General features: G+C 41.6%; 2 protein-coding genes across 5 annotated transcripts; one reads left to right on the forward strand and one right to left on the reverse strand.

Moving 5' to 3' along the window:
• Nucleotides 1–1,817: 1,817 nt before the first annotated feature.
• Nucleotides 1,818–9,442, forward strand: LOC110976865 (uncharacterized). Its single transcript, XM_022230517.2, has 3 exons — nucleotides 1,818–2,109; nucleotides 5,397–7,393; nucleotides 7,816–9,442. Exons 1-3 carry the CDS (start codon nucleotides 2,083–2,085, stop codon nucleotides 8,420–8,422), a joined length of 2,631 nt encoding a protein of 876 aa, XP_022086209.2. The 5' UTR covers nucleotides 1,818–2,082; the 3' UTR covers nucleotides 8,423–9,442.
• Nucleotides 9,443–9,589: 147 nt separating this feature from the next.
• Nucleotides 9,590–15,161, reverse strand: taco1 (translational activator of cytochrome c oxidase I). 4 transcript variants are annotated; one of them, XM_087148192.1, is made up of 7 exons: nucleotides 15,058–15,147; nucleotides 14,381–14,396; nucleotides 13,804–14,336; nucleotides 13,284–13,390; nucleotides 12,509–12,639; nucleotides 11,666–11,843; nucleotides 9,590–11,114 (listed from the first exon to the last, which is right to left on the reverse strand). In XM_087148192.1, the coding sequence occupies exons 3-7, from the start codon at nucleotides 14,330–14,332 to the stop codon at nucleotides 10,905–10,907; spliced, it is 1,155 nt and encodes a 384-aa protein (XP_087004318.1). In that variant the 5' UTR covers nucleotides 14,333–14,336; nucleotides 14,381–14,396; nucleotides 15,058–15,147; the 3' UTR covers nucleotides 9,590–10,904. The 4 variants fall into 4 exon arrangements, with proteins under 4 accessions (XP_087004318.1, XP_087004317.1, XP_022086222.2 ...); XM_087148191.1 differs by lacking the exon at nucleotides 15,058–15,147 and adding an exon at nucleotides 14,870–15,044; XM_022230530.2 differs by having other exon boundaries at nucleotides 13,804–14,396; nucleotides 15,058–15,161.
• Nucleotides 15,162–15,164: the final 3 nt, after the last annotated feature.

Here is a 15,164-nt window from a genome sequence, read left to right on the forward strand (position 1 = left end):
TTGACCCAAATCACTATAGCCCTTTGAAGAGAAAAAAAGTTCAGAAAACCATACACGCACCTCTTGCAATATCTGCATATAGGCCTACTCTGTTATCATTTTGTAATTTACTGACTTTTTAACACCCCTACCCCCAAAAAATCCACTTTAATGTAAATTTCAGCGTTTTCCCACTCCGATGGTACCTTAAATACACGATGTAGTGCAACATTACCAAACAGCAGGTTGACGACGGGGCGTGACCTGCCTAGGGCTTCTCACGAATCCGTTCTCGATTGGAACAAACCTAAAGCTGTAATGTGTAATGCTTGCAAACTGTGACCGCCTTCAATTCATGTATACAGCCAATTCATGATGCCCTGATATATTGGATTCCAATGTCTTTCCGCAGGGGTCTGGTTCGTCAGGGTTGGCATGCATCTGGGTAGGTGTTCGACATCTTGAGGCATCCACGCAGATGAAAATCATCCAAACATTTTATAAACAATATATATTGACGTGATTTTGCGACGATGAAACAATCGAGGTTTTGGTTCATACATCTTTACAAACATGATAGCGTCAAGCTTAGCCTCAGGTGACCGGCCAAATTCATTCCGCTCACAACATAATGACGGTTTTTTTATCCTGACCACACACCTTTTCTCAGAGCGAACATGTTGGAGAACAATTATCCACAGCCCTGTGTCATATCCAAGAGCGTGTCAAGAAGTACAAGGGTTGCAGAGTATTGCAAAGAGTATTCGAGTAAAGTAATCTGGAATGACAGTTCTACAAACCTGATATCGTGAGGCAATTCACGACGGAGCAGTACAAACGCTGGGGGTATAGACGATATTCTAACGACAAGGAGTTTGCCCGTCATCACAGGTGACAGGTACAGGTTTTTAACTTTGTTCCATGACTTATCACCATGTAAATATTTGGGAGGGTCACTGCATGTTGTCAGTGTCAATGGGAGACGTCGAAGAACATCTGAATACTGTTGCTTTGTGCAACAACAGGAAATCCGAGAGAAAAACATGAACCACCTCCGATGGGGAATTCCATACTCAACTAAATTAATAACTTTCGACTTCTTCCTATTTTAAGGAGAATGGTTTAGGATGTGCACTGCATTGGTTTCTGCATCTCTTCCTCTTTTAAAAGGAAGTGAATCTTTTTACGAGTGAATCTTCCATCAAATATCGACTTGTTCTTTGCAAACACTTTAATACGATAACCTAGAAACTCTGCAACCAGACCAACTTCCACATTCGTTTTCTAGATAAAAATGTACTCACCGGCCACTGAACTGGATTTCCGAATGTCGTCCGGTACATGTATCATCGTAAAATTGAGTTTTCCTGTACTTCTAATTTGAGCATATCAACCAGGACAGCTTTATCTGATTCGCCTGCATTAAAAAGAAAACGTGGCAACAGACAAGGCCTGAAAACAGGGTAAGGTTATAAAATGACGATATTACCTGTGACACTTGCTCACTCTCGGACTATCATTCATACTGATAAGTAACGTGAGAATATCTAGTCTGGCGGCTATCTGGTACGGTGCCGCTCAATATGCAGTTCCATGTGATGAGCGCCCTCTTTGAATCCAAGCAGTCACTAGATGTTTATGCAGGTAATAGGCCTATAATTTGTTTTGAATCCCTTTGAAAAACACAAAGAGGGGGTAGGGGGCGCTGTTAAATCGACAGACAGGCAGGACAAAAGCATCAGTGTCTAAGGAATTGGCAACAGCCTATAAAATGAGTTTATATTTTGGTCAAGAAATAATCTTGCTACAAAAGGGTACCACCCACTATCCAACTCGACAGAGAAGAAACACCAGACAAATCCCCGTACCGTGGCAACCAGGTGGTGACTTGCCATTGTTTGCATTGTTGTCTGAGCAGTTGCCATGGCAATCCAAACATCTGATGAGACTTAAAATAGTGTGGGAGGCAGTCGACGATTGCCACTTTGTTGCGCGATATTAAATCAACCACAGTGCGTTCGCACCTATCTGATAGCTTACCGCTGGGTAACTTAAACCACCTCCTTCTGCATTTTTTACATCTCCAAAACGAAGGACGTCATCATGGATGGCTACTTCGCCACGTACTACGTGAGTTATTCCTTATTTTGTGAAATTTATCCTGCCTGTTATTTGTTAGTAATCCCAACTAAGAAATCAACATAGGTTTTTCGTGATTGCATGCGCAGTTCGAATATTATTTAGCTGTGATCTATTTCAGATGAAACAATACTGTGCAAATATTTGCAAACAATTTCTTAAAAAGATCTTTAAAAAAATAAAACATTCGTCCCTTCCACTGTACTGTTGGAAGCAAAATATTTTGATCACTGTTGGTACGTGTAAATAGCACACGAATAATTACACGAAGCACATCGACGCTAGGGTGTAGAAATTATTATTTTGGCAGTAAACTGTAGGCAGTGATGAATTATGGTTCGACAGGTAATATCCATGGCTAGTTAAGCGTAACATAACACACAAACGCAAAGACAAGCATGCTACAAGATAAGAGTGTTTGATGTTGCATAGAGAAGAGCAACGCTTGATCAAAACCTTTCGTCGGGTTGATGAAGAACACTACTCTCGACCCGAGGTCTCTAGTAGATTCTGTAGCTCCATTCTCTTTGGGTTGAGGTTGGGGAAGATCTAAACTCAAGTTGGTTTTTTTTGGGGGGGGGTTTGTTTGTTTGTTTGTTTGTTTTCTAAATCTAGTTTGGAAGAGGGGTATATTTAATGCTTCTGCAGCAGTTTATTCATATTAGCAAGGACGTTCATCAGATGAGTCGCCTTTACGATATTTAAATAACAAATGACCAATACAAAGGAAGGTGGTCTAGAAGATACAGATAATTTCCCCCTTCTACTAAGTTTAAACTAAAATATTTAAGCTAAAATAACCACACTTTTAAATTGGACTGTGATAAATTCAAGGTTTAGTATACCACAATGAATTATTGTAATTACACACCAACATCATGTATGATTTCGGCTGTGCAGCTATTGAACCAATGCTAATACCAATAACACAACGAAGACAATGGTCGGCAATCCAATGGCATGGGACGACGAGTTATTGATTTGTAACACACGGAGCACGTTTAATAAGAGAGCTGTATCTGTCTTTCGCCATGCTCCGTGATACTATCTGCAGTTGTTATCGATAATTTTCATCGAGTGTGCAAGATTATTTTATTGCAACGTCCAATGGTCAAGATATGCGGTCCAAGAGTTTATTTTCCCCTAATCCGATTCAAAGGGCCAACTCTTGACACGACACTCTCTCTTCGTAAAGGCGCGAATAGCAGGGTTCTGTTTCCTGTAGTAAAATACACTTTTGTCATGTCAAGGAAATGATAAATTAAGCTGAGAGCACTGAAGCGTAACAGTCAACACGATGACTAATCCCATATTTGGTATGGCAGAACGAAAAACATCGCAAAGATAACCGATTTTGGATACAGACAATTCCTATACTAGGTAGCAAAAGACCGAACAAGCACATCTCAAAATAGAGAACGGGATAATGCAACTGTTCTGTTAAATTTGCTTTGGAAAAGGTCTGTTCTCGCAGATATTTAACATCCAGTAAGTATACCAGCATTAAAATGGCCAAAATCTGGTTGATTTTCCCGTCACGTACAAAAGAAATTTAAAAAAAAATAATGAGTCACATTCGATACTGGTATAGCAGTTTCGTCATTTGATAATTTCCTTTTGACAAAATATTCTTAGTCCTCGATCCAAGTACGGACGCCATAACCGTTAAAAATGCATAATCATACAAACAAGCTGGATGCATCACCATGGTAACAGCAAATTGCTCGTGAGGATAATTAGACGCTGTATTAAATTTTTCATGAAAATAATCTTGTCACAATAGACGTGGCAGTGGCAACTACGCATTTGGCCTCGCTGAACGACCTGCCTCATTTTCCCAATGCCAAGCTAATGTAGAGATAAATGAGTCAGAACTGCAGAGGAATTCCATCGCATGTTACTCAGCTGGTAAAAACGGTGAAGGCAATATGCAAGTTTCTGTCACGTTATTTTGATATAAAAGTATGTATATGTAACAATAAATGAATATGAAACTCTGAAGTATCATTTTATCACGCAATGTTATTACCTGGTACACAGAAGTTTGTCTTCGTGTTGCTAGATAAACTACAAATGTGCCTTCGTTCAAACAGTAGCGTTTGACCACATTGACAACATAAATTTAAAAAATACATGCAATCCTATAATCCAACACATTGAACCAGCACTCAGATACTGAAACAAGTCTCCAGATTTAAGCCACTTTCCTTCACGACCATCCCAACAGCTGTACTTTGGAAACTGCAATAAATTTTCTTGCTCAGGGGCACACACTATAGTGATCCTATAGCCAATTCCGGTGGCCATGGTCACACCATCACTAGTTCAGTGCAGTGGCCCCTTTAATGGCAACGAACATTGTGACGGTTTTTATGCAGAGCCACTGTTCTGTGACAGTCGCCCCTCACAAACCTAACACAATGTTAGCGGCATTTATGGAGGCCATCAGGAGTGATCAGTGAAACGTCACTAGATTATGGACCTTGATCATGATACTGCCATGTTTGTCTTGACCCCTGTATATCCACTGGCAGTAGTAATACAACTTACCGTATTTATAAATGGGAACAGACTATTTCTCCTTCCAGCCTCAGTCCATATGATGCAAGATATGGGGCGGAGAGAATCCCACCCCCTTTGTGTTGGTCATTGTTTGATCAGAATCTCAGGAATTCTTTACAGACTTCTGGGGGGATGTGTTAGGTAACAAGAGTCTAGAGTGTGTATAGGGCCCGGATTGGACATTTTTGGGGGGTACCCTCAATTTGGTTACATTGCTTTGAATGGCAGAAAAAGAGATGGTTGCCCAATGACGGTGGTCTATAGCCAGAACCGACGTAATTCTGAACGGAAATGCCAGGATACAAATCGAGTCCAACACAACACTGAGTACTCCATCTTACGTATGCAGCGGAACACTGTTATAACAAAGTTCTTGGGACTTTACCTCTTTATAATTTGTACTTTGCATTGTTCAGTAATAAAAAAGAAAAACAAAGACATGGTACCCTCGTTGTAAACATAACTTTGTATTATTAGTGCTCTTGTATATGATGGGCATACAAGGCTTTTTTCAATCAGCAGTAATTTAGTAAAATCCAGCCCTGGTTTTCCCATTGGAAATTTTGAACCCTGATCCCGAGGCATAGATCGAGTTGTAAATCTGGAGGCCGTGTCATGTGCTTTGCTACGCTGTACTTTACAAAGTATTTGGAATACGTTTCATTGCTCGGGATATTTAAGTGACCAATTGTTATCGATCCGTAATTCCTCTGCAGACTAATCCCGATGAAATGATAGGGGCAAGCAGGCCAAAACAGAACTACGCCATGCACAGGCAACTCTTAAGCTTCAAAGCCGGAGTGCGGCGAGTTGACAGCTTTTCTGTCGAACGACTCTACCGGCACCTCCAGGCAGTCATCCCACAAAACCTCACCGTGAATTCCCTCGGGGCCCTCCGTGACGTCATAAAGAGTATCCCACCATCACCTCAAAGGCACAAAAGCAAGATGTTCTTCAAGATGTTCTTCGAGTACATAGAGGACCTACGCCGACTGGCTTGGACCTTCAAAGACAGAATCTACACTGTGCTGTATGAGTTCTTTTATGACAGCTCGTTCATACGTCTCCGAGACCTGCAGGTCAAGACAGGGGGTCTGGTCAAGGGGCAAGGCCAAGGACTGTCACCAGACTTGATCAAGGAGGTTGGGGAATTGTGCCGACAGCTCTCGCTTGATGTGGACAGTCTGGAAGAGAATGTCAACAACTGGGAGGAGCTTCTTGGAGAGTCTGAAATCGACCCGACTCTATTCGACGAAACGTCGGCATACCACATTTGTCAGTTCAAGGACTGCAACCGATTCGAGAACATTCTAAGGTTGGTTCCAGACGTGCTGAATAAGAGCGAAATGTCGGTGGATCTGGCTAGAGATTGGTGGTGCAAAGCCGAGCACATTCGACAAAAGTTGGCCGGGAACCCTGCATCCGACAGTGGGATGTCATCTTCATCGGAGATGGATGCCCCATCGGTAATGTCCAAGGCTTCGCAAAAGAGCACACGACAGGTCGCCAAGAACAACCCAGTGCCGAAACAGCCCGTTGACGTTCGAAAGAAGGTAAAAAGTCTCGCAGACATGGACAAGGAGCGAACCTCATACGTCAATAAACCAGCACCTGCACTAGAACCTGGAAATCATGGGAGAAGCAACATGTCTAAGTCCGTAGACAGATCAGGAGGTAGCAAGAAAAATGCCAAGCCGGAGGCTACACGAGAAACCGGCGTAGAAGGCCAACACGAAAATGGCAAATCGTTTGCAAAAAGGCAGCCCGATAATTCCAACGATCGATCGCCTCTGAAAAGGAGTACCAACCAAAAATTGAGAAAAGCTAAGGCCGAGTCTAAATCAGACGATTTTGAAACTGCGGGAGGGGAAAATCAAGTGGGGGTGGCGCAAAAAAGTCAGGCAAGTGAATCCAAAATGACCAAGAACACGACAGACAAGGCCAGAGTTAGAAATCGAGGAGGTGAGGTACAGAGAAGGAATGACTCTCAACAACATACATACCAGGCAGATGGTGAAGACGAGGCAGCAGAGGACAACAGCGGAGGGCAAACCGATGAAGAAGATGCTGCAAAAAGGGCTAGTTTACCAGACCTACAGCCTCAACCAAGGGGCAAGAAAATGAGGGATCAAGATGTCAATAAGAATCAGGAAAGCACGTCTCCGATTAAAAATGAAAACGGCAAGATGCCTTCGATTCACAACGATGGCGACGCCAAAGTAAGGCCCAAAGCACCTGCCCAAGCCAGATCAACCAACGCCAAAACGGCCCAAGAAAAGTATCAAGAGCAACCCATTCCCCGCAATGCGAAAGAAGCCCTGGTATCGATGCAGGGCACAGAGGATAGCATGGAGACTCTAACCCTGGAGCATGACTTGGAACGCCAGGAACAAGAGTCGCGGGGGTCCGGACCGCTTTCCTGGCAGGAGAAAAAACTGGAGAAGCTTTGCCAGAAGTTGGAGGAGCTCATCGAGAGCAAGGAGACCCAGCAGGCTGCTCTCAAGCTCCTGACTGTCATGAAAGACAATGTGGCCAGAGAGGTGACCAAGTACCGGGGTAGCCACCGCCTGAAACGGAGGCTGCAAGCCAGGGTAGCCCTGCTGACAGAAAAAGCGCATGGGTGGAAAGAAGAAACAAAGAGTCTGGATTATCAGCACCGGCTCCTGTCAGAGGACCTCAGACTGGAAATGAAGCTGAATGGATCTTTCTACAGGTAAGCATACTTAGTACAAACAAAAAGTTAGTCGGACAAAATCCTGATTTAATATCCTCGTCCTTGGCGCACAAGTAACAGCACACAAGCCTGAATCGGTGGAATATTCTGCTTGAACGTTTCAACGAAAAAAGCTGCATATTCATCACAAATCTAGCACTTACGACTTGTATTAGCAGTATCAATGTGTTTCTAAAATTATAGAAAGGAATTTGTAAAGCATTACCCCATCGAATAATAATAATAACTGATTGATTGATATTTGAGAGGATATTTGCCTCGCCTCGAGTTCCTCGCATAACATGTTTGTGTATATCTAAAGTTTGTTGTTAAGCAAATTTCTCGGTCCTGGGAATTTTTGAGGTAGTGCAAATCTCACTTTAAAACACCGGAACATTGTCTTTTACCTCTTCAATTTTCAGACAGAAAAGACGGAAATCGCTGAAGGAAAGGATCGCCTACCTCAACGAAATTGTCCGGAGCGAACGACTCGGGATGGAGGAGCTTCTCCATGAGTTGGGAAAATTGAAAGACGTCACAGACCAGTTGATGTACTACGGCTTTCCCTTCGAACCCTACTTCGGTGAATTCGAGATGGAGTTCGGAAGGCTCGGTGGATACATACCAGACTACTGGTACAAACATGGAGCCTTGGGTGGAAGTCTCCAACCGAATAAGGTTGCCAAATTTCTTCGCGATGAAGAGCTGCTTCTCGGCAGAAGCCTCCAGAGTAGGTACGAGAGGTCCATCTGGGACGCCCTGAAGAGGGAGAGTGTAGACAGCATGCCACTGCTGAGTCCTGAGGACAGTTTTAGTTTTCCCTCTCGAGCCCTTGAGGAGAGCATGGACGTGGCTGCCAGAGGAAGCCGAGGTAGGAAGGAGCAAGGGCAGGGTTACCAAGGAGATGACGACTACTCCTCCGATTCTGACGGTGGCAACGATGAGAGGTCCGGTGACAAGAAGCAACAACCCCAGATGTACGATCTTAAGCGGGACGAAAAGCAGCCACCATCGTTCGTACCGATCTAGATAAAACCCACGCTTTTTCAAGATATTGTGATGTCACCCAATATTAACTACGCCAAACTCGCGCAGTTAAAACAGCGGTCGTGGGAAAAACGTTTCGAATTTGTTGCCATTAATTTTAAATTGAACATCAAAATTAATTAAGCCACATTGAATATATTAGCCAAACTAATACAAAATGACGTTTAAGTGAAGTTGCAAAGGAGAAAATATGATAAAATGGAATGAATAATCCACTATTCAATCAATCTCACTTTATTTCCACACGCGACAAAATATTGGGCATACATGTATAGTGTATAGCAGAAGAAAATATATAAATAATACATTATGTGGAGGATCCCATAAGAAGCAAACTTTCCGAACATGACATACCCCTAGAAAAAAAAGCTATTTTTGAAAACATATCAGCAGGGTGAAAGTTTCGATGCATTACACATACATCTTTTTTTTATGATTTCAAGAGACACTACAACAGTATATATGCAGATTTGTACACTTTGTCAAACTTGTCAGCACAAGATTTGTTTATTTCGACATGACCATCAAACATGTTAATGTTTATTATCCTTTAAGAAAAAAAATACTATTTAACACGATCATTTCAAATTATTAATATTTCCTCAGCAGTTTTGTAGGGTAGATTTATACAATTTTGTAATTTCACACATGAAAAAAGAGTTGTAAAAGTTTGCCGACTGAAAAGAAGAGATGAAAAATCGTTTCTCTTGAGAGAAGCCTTCGAAAAAGTGGACTTGTGGGTGAATTGAAATGCATAAGTATGTATATTGTGATGAACGCATTCACGCAATTTTAAAATTATCTCTTTGACAGTAGTCTACTGAACTTCAAGGTTTATTCTGGTCACTCTTTTAAAAATTTCAAATTTTAAGATAAGCTATTCCAACGCAGTTCACGGAATTATGACTTGCTTGTACATTGCGATGCACCCTTTCCGGATCGTAGTCTCGAGAGTACGTAAAAGCTCTTGCATTTTCGTCCAAGTATAAATTGTGTTTCGCGAAAGACAATCAAGAAAGGCCAGTGATATATCGTATAATACATTCATATATACCGCGCTTTAATGTAAATGTGCCTTTTGCCAAAGCGACTTATCTACATACGAAAATGTGACCCGTTTATACAAAACCAGGACAAAGTGGCACTGAATAAAATATTTATACAGTTTTATTGGATTGGACAGCGAAATCCCTTCTCTTGGGATTAACGCTACAACTAAAAGGTACAAAAATTTTATTTTATTTTATTTTCCAGCTATTTTGTCAGGATTTCGTGGCAACGTCACAAATCAGTCAAGACATTTTCGGCAGTTATGCGAAAAGAACATCACAGATTTTAGAGAATTGTCCCAGAAACTTTAAGTAACAATGATTTTTAACTGTCATCATCTTTCTTGTTAGATCTTTTTTCCCCAAAAATCATTGGAGTGCCTTAAAATAGGAGTAAATTTGTGATTTTCAGATTTATCTTAAATTACAGAGTTTGGGGGAAAATGTAGCACCCAAATTCATTTTGTAGTTAGACTGAATGAACAGCACCATGATAAAGGCTCGAATTTACGACTCTTTATTCTATAACATTTTGTCATATTAATGTACTTCATATTAAACAAAGATTAAGGAAGACAAAACAAATTCTACGCGGTGCCAGGTATACAAGTACGCCGATTCTAACGGCTACATGTTACAGCTATATTTCTGCTTTTGCTTAGTATCATTTTCAGTCCATGCCTCCTGTATTTAACCTTAAACTAATTCTGAGAAACATGATTTGGAAGTACTGTCCCAATTGACAATGAACAGCCATCGTTGAATATTTTATCCCTACTAATCAACACTCAAGCAGGTGCAGTCACGCATCAAAACATGGGCTCGAAAAGAACCATTTTCTTCCGTTTGGGGTGCATTCTTCACAATTAAAGAGAAACTTTTGCTCGCACAGACATCCAAATTGTCATGTCCCACTCTAAAAGAAGCAAGAGAGCAAAAACAACCGACAAAAGAAATGCACGCCACAGTTTAGATCTTTTCATGACAGGTTTTTCCCTTACCCGACATAAAGCACATCTTGAAAAAGTTCAGCTCCATACAGTAGACATTTTCCTGACTGTATGCATGACGGGTACAGATTTGAGAAGCTGGACACTAGACCATCAGCAAAAATGACCACATAATTCTTTGGTGGCACGACTCTGGGCAGTGAAACGTATACCTCCATTGATTTGTTTGTTTTTTCCTTGTCCTGTTTGTCTCAAACTATTTGCTATTTGTTGCTAATAAATTCATCTCTAACACTAGGCTCTAATGGAAGAATTTGTCATCAAATTTATGGTGATTTTGTGATGTGTTATTCTTCGCATTACATTACCTACCCACGTGTAACATTCCTTCCCTCCCAACTGATGTCATTCTAGCTAAATCAGCCCAACTGAAAACAGTAGCCCAAGTTTTAACACCTCAACCTTTCAGCCAGAACTCTCCACGTTATCATAGACCCTTACAACATTTGGATTATCGTTTAAGAGCGAAATCAGCAGAAATGTGTCCTCTAGGCTCTTATCATTTAACGCTATCGTGGTTTCTGGTAGGTATTCAAAAGAAGAGGATTCTACGGCATAATTTAAGGAAGCTAAATTGTTGCGGACTGTTCGGAGATCCCCCAAATCACAGATGAACTGAATGAGCAAAATAAAAGACAAAAACTAATGTCAAAATTAAAAAAACAAAGGAAAAACAGTAAAACAAAATAATACACACATAAGCACAAAAACACAAATTGAATAGTGAATTAAAGGGGGTGTCAGCCTCCCCCTCCAAAAAGGGCAACTGTTTTCCTTTTAATAAAACTTATTGATTCTGTTGAGTCAGTGACCTACAGATCAATTTCTTAAAAGGGGCATGTAACCCCAAATTTAGTAGGATTGTGCATGTTCTTGGACAACACTTAATAAATTCAAGATTGATGCAGCATCCCAATTTTGTTAGAGTCAGAAAATAAGCACTTCTAGGCTTTAACATTTGAGCAGAAAAACAGTTGGCGAGGGGATCTGACTCTACGCTCACACGCTCTCTGGAGACACATGGTTGCTGCATTTTTATGCAGCCCTTGCCATTCATCGGCTGCTTTTACTATTCCTGTATTTTGCCTCAAAAACCCAAGCCCCCCTGGGTTCAAATCCAGGGGGGCTGCCAGGTAAATCCATGAACAAATATTCACCACACTCACCATGAACAGGGCAGTGTCGTCCTCGTTACTTGTCTCCTGCACATCCTCGGCACCGACCTCGATGGCAACCTCCTCAGCAAGGTCAAGGGTCAACGGTTTCTCCTGACCTTCCATTTGTGGTAACACTTTGACCACGCCCTTCCTTGTGAAGGCATAGAGACTGGTGCCAAAGTCTCCTCTGGAACGATTTGAAAACAAAAAAGCAATGCACAAATATTTATACACTGGAATCTATTTCAAAGTTATTGTACTTGTTTTGGATTTATTCTCCCAGCGAGGCAGGCTACAATGATCAGAAAAATGCTTCAATAGCAGCAACTAACATTCAGATTTTTGAAGTATGTATCTCTACAGGTATGTACCCATCAGCAATTTTTTGGTACTTCACGTTACATGATATAACTAACAGAACTAATGGTGCAAGATGGGTCCAATTTTAGAGTATACAACTCCTGCAAAATAAACCAGTAGCAATTCAGATTTTTAGTGAGGGGGGGTTCAGCAAAAAAACTTCACCCATACCCCAAAAAATGGGGGCAGTACTATTTTCTAAAATGCCCAAACTAGCAATTCCTTTTAATAAAATTATCTCAAAGGTGAGTGGGGGGGGAACACACTACTGGATACGCTACTGTGTAGAGTCTACAGGGATAAGATTGACCAATGATAAAAATACCTGAAACAGCTGAAAAGGCATCAAGAAGCTGAACTCTTAAAATCTCCTTTGCTTTTGTACATAGCCAGTGAAGAAATAAAGCTAAAATCCAAAACAAAAAAAGCTGAAATCAGCTAAAAAGCTGAGAAATCTCACCCCTGAGTCTACGACTGATAAATCGGCCTCACCCATTCTTTTGTAAGATTCGTTGTATCTCATTCCTCGTCCTTCTGGCATTGTCTGTCAAGACATCAATGAGAAGACATGACTGGCCTGGCCCTCGTGCCTCCAACAGCAGCTGTGTGTCTGCACTCTTAGCCTTCATACACAGTGGACACAGGATCAGAATCAGCCGCAGCCAAGGCAGTGTCCGAATTACTTGGCTATGGCTTGACATTGCGCATGATTCCATGGTGCTGGCTGCAGCCACTTCACACAGGACCATGTGTAAAGCCCTAACCAAATAGTTTGGACACTGCACAATTTCATAGAGCTGCATGGCACAGAATTCTGCTAAGCAGAGAAAATATTAGTCCAACTAAAGTAGGTTACCAGCTAAAATGAAAGGCAAAGTGTACTGATGGAGACTGGTTCTCAGTCATTTTGACTGAGTGACGGTTTATTTAGCCACTTGTAAAATGCAAACAAAGGCGTTGACAGATGCTTCTTAAATTTCATCATATACTGTAGACAGAAGCAGCAGAACAGTTTTCAAAGTGGGGGGGGGCATTTGTGAGACCATCAGGCACAGCTCACTAAAGGACCTGCCAAAAGTAGGGGGCTATTACCCCCAAGTAACCCCCCACTTCTAGTGCCAGTGAGGTCTGTAGAGGTATGTTAAAGCAAAATGTCCCTGTCCATTTAGGCGGCTCTCCTACACACCATAATTAGGGAAATACTCCAAATCTTCAATACGTTGTTATGCTCTAATGTTCTTATGCATGCCGTTTGCACTGTACTTACAGGAGCTTTGAGAACCCCTTCTATTGTCGACTTTGGCATAGCTTTTGACTTGGCCTGGGATATTAAACCTGCCAGAGCAGAATTCAATTCAGGATTTGGTCCATTTTCTAAAGAGACAAAAAAAATATAAATTAAATAATTTGACATTTTTGAGGACTTGAAGAAAACAAACAAGGTAAATCAATGTAAGTTAGATGGATTTCCAAACAGTTAGCATTGTAAGTAGGGATGGATTGGTGGTTGGGTTGGCGTGGGTTGGTTTGAAGTTGGATGACCTTCACTTTGGAAGGCTGGGTAAAGAGGCTGGGTTTGGGGTAGGCTCGTTGTTGGGAGGTCCTGGAAGCTGCCTTTCCTTCAATTCTCTCAAGAATATGTTGGTCTTTTGTTTTTAAGTTTTGGGGTTTTGATTTCGTGTGGGTTTTTCCTTTGCTTCCTTCACACAGTCTGTTCATATATTAACAGTAAACAGGCCAATGAGTAGCATATGAAACAAGTGTCTTTGCATAATAAATAAACATACCTCTTATAGCAATCCTCATCTGCAGAATGAGTTTGTTGAAGACAATACTCCTTTGATCATCTTTAGGGCCCTTGATGTGCTTCACCTTGGACCATTTGTTATGCCCAGCCCAGACGGTGCTGCTCCCGTGGAAGAGCCTCATTGGTTGCGTTGAAATTCCACTGCCTGGTAGCCATCTACATGTAAGTTGGTGGCCAACACTGAGGAGTCTACAGTCAATGCTAGTGTCCAAACCTCTTTGGTGGAAGAGCATACTGGGCCATTTCATGTTCGCTTTACCTTGGTGTCGCTCTCTACACTTTGACAATTCCCTTTGATTGGACGTTGTAGCACACTGCTCGGTATTTAGGGTGGAATTAGCTATTTTAGAATTGACTGCAATATGTTTACTTCTTGAAGCTAGTTCATCAAGCAGGTAGGATGGTTTAAAATGTTGGGGGTTGAGACTCTGTGTTGTAAAGTAAATGCATGTACGAACAAGTCGCTTAAGTTCCTTGCTAGGTGCGGAAAACCAAATACTGACTGCCATCTTCACTAACAATCTGCCCTCTGGTCACGAACATACAAGACAGTCATGACAGTGCTGAAGGAATCTGCAAGTAAATGTACAAATTTGCAAGATGATAACATTACAATTGGGCAAACTATAATCTACATAATTGAGTCAGTTTCTGTCAATGTCGCCGTCATGTATGTTGAAAGTCTTAGACGACTACATGAAGGCCTACACTGTACAGTAAGTGTGCTTGCATGGTGCCCCATTCTGGAGAGCAGGTAGATATTCCTGTGCTTTCTGAGTGGACAGTCGCTTTGTACTTTCATTGTCACTGAACTTAAATTTAAAAACTGCCCTAGCCTAGAGCTGTCACGTCCGTGATTGCGCGCGCTCCGAGCAAGCAAAATCGATCAGCCATGTGTGCAATATTTTTGAGGACTGGTACTGGATGAATGGATTGAAGCCCAGCGGCCAGCCTAGTAATACTAGTACTACTAGCAGTGCTAGACCCATGACGAAGGGGTCTGGTCAAGGAGGAAGGAAAACAGAACCAGATCGAGTCTTTTCTACCTCCATCATGTCCATGTATGGAATAACTCAGATCTTTCGTCCATGACAATTTCCGACAATTATTTCAAGCCGACTCACATAACACTATGGTATTCTGCTATCTCAGTCACTGGCTGCAAACTAAAGAATTAGAGACATGATAGACAAATTTCACAGCAAAAGTTCATGGAAATGTGCAGCATATTTACCCGTCCCATGTGAATGTGATGAAGGTTTCTGCTGATGCCATGTGATGCAGACGAGAGAAAAAACAGAAATTGTAATCAACCAATCAGCGCGTCGACACCAAAAGGCG

The sequence above is a fragment of the Acanthaster planci genome, linkage group LG17 (genome assembly GCF_054643075.1).
Source record: "Acanthaster planci isolate LZ-2023a linkage group LG17, COTS_SCS, whole genome shotgun sequence".
NCBI classification, from domain to species: Eukaryota; Metazoa; Echinodermata; class Asteroidea; order Valvatida; family Acanthasteridae; genus Acanthaster; species Acanthaster planci.

Bases quoted from the DNA above. Each gene is read 5' to 3' on its own strand.
- LOC110976865 (XM_022230517.2), top strand. From the start codon at position 2,083: ATGGATGGCTACTTCGCCACGTACTAC. The intron at 2,110-5,396 runs GTGAGTTATTCC...ATTCCTCTGCAG, and splicing joins GCTACTTCGCCACGTACTAC to ACTAATCCCGATGAAATGAT. The intron at 7,394-7,815 runs GTAAGCATACTT...TTCAATTTTCAG, and splicing joins CTGAATGGATCTTTCTACAG to ACAGAAAAGACGGAAATCGC.
- taco1 (XM_022230530.2), bottom strand. From the start codon at position 14,332: ATGGCAGTCAGTATTTGGTTTTCCGCACCTAGCAAGGAACTTAAGCGA. The intron at 13,391-13,803 runs GTATGTTTATTT...TTGTCTCTTTAG, and splicing joins GATGAGGATTGCTATAAGAG to AAAATGGACCAAATCCTGAA. The intron at 12,640-13,283 runs GTAAGTACAGTG...CTGTGTATGAAG, and splicing joins AAGGGGTTCTCAAAGCTCCT to GCTAAGAGTGCAGACACACA.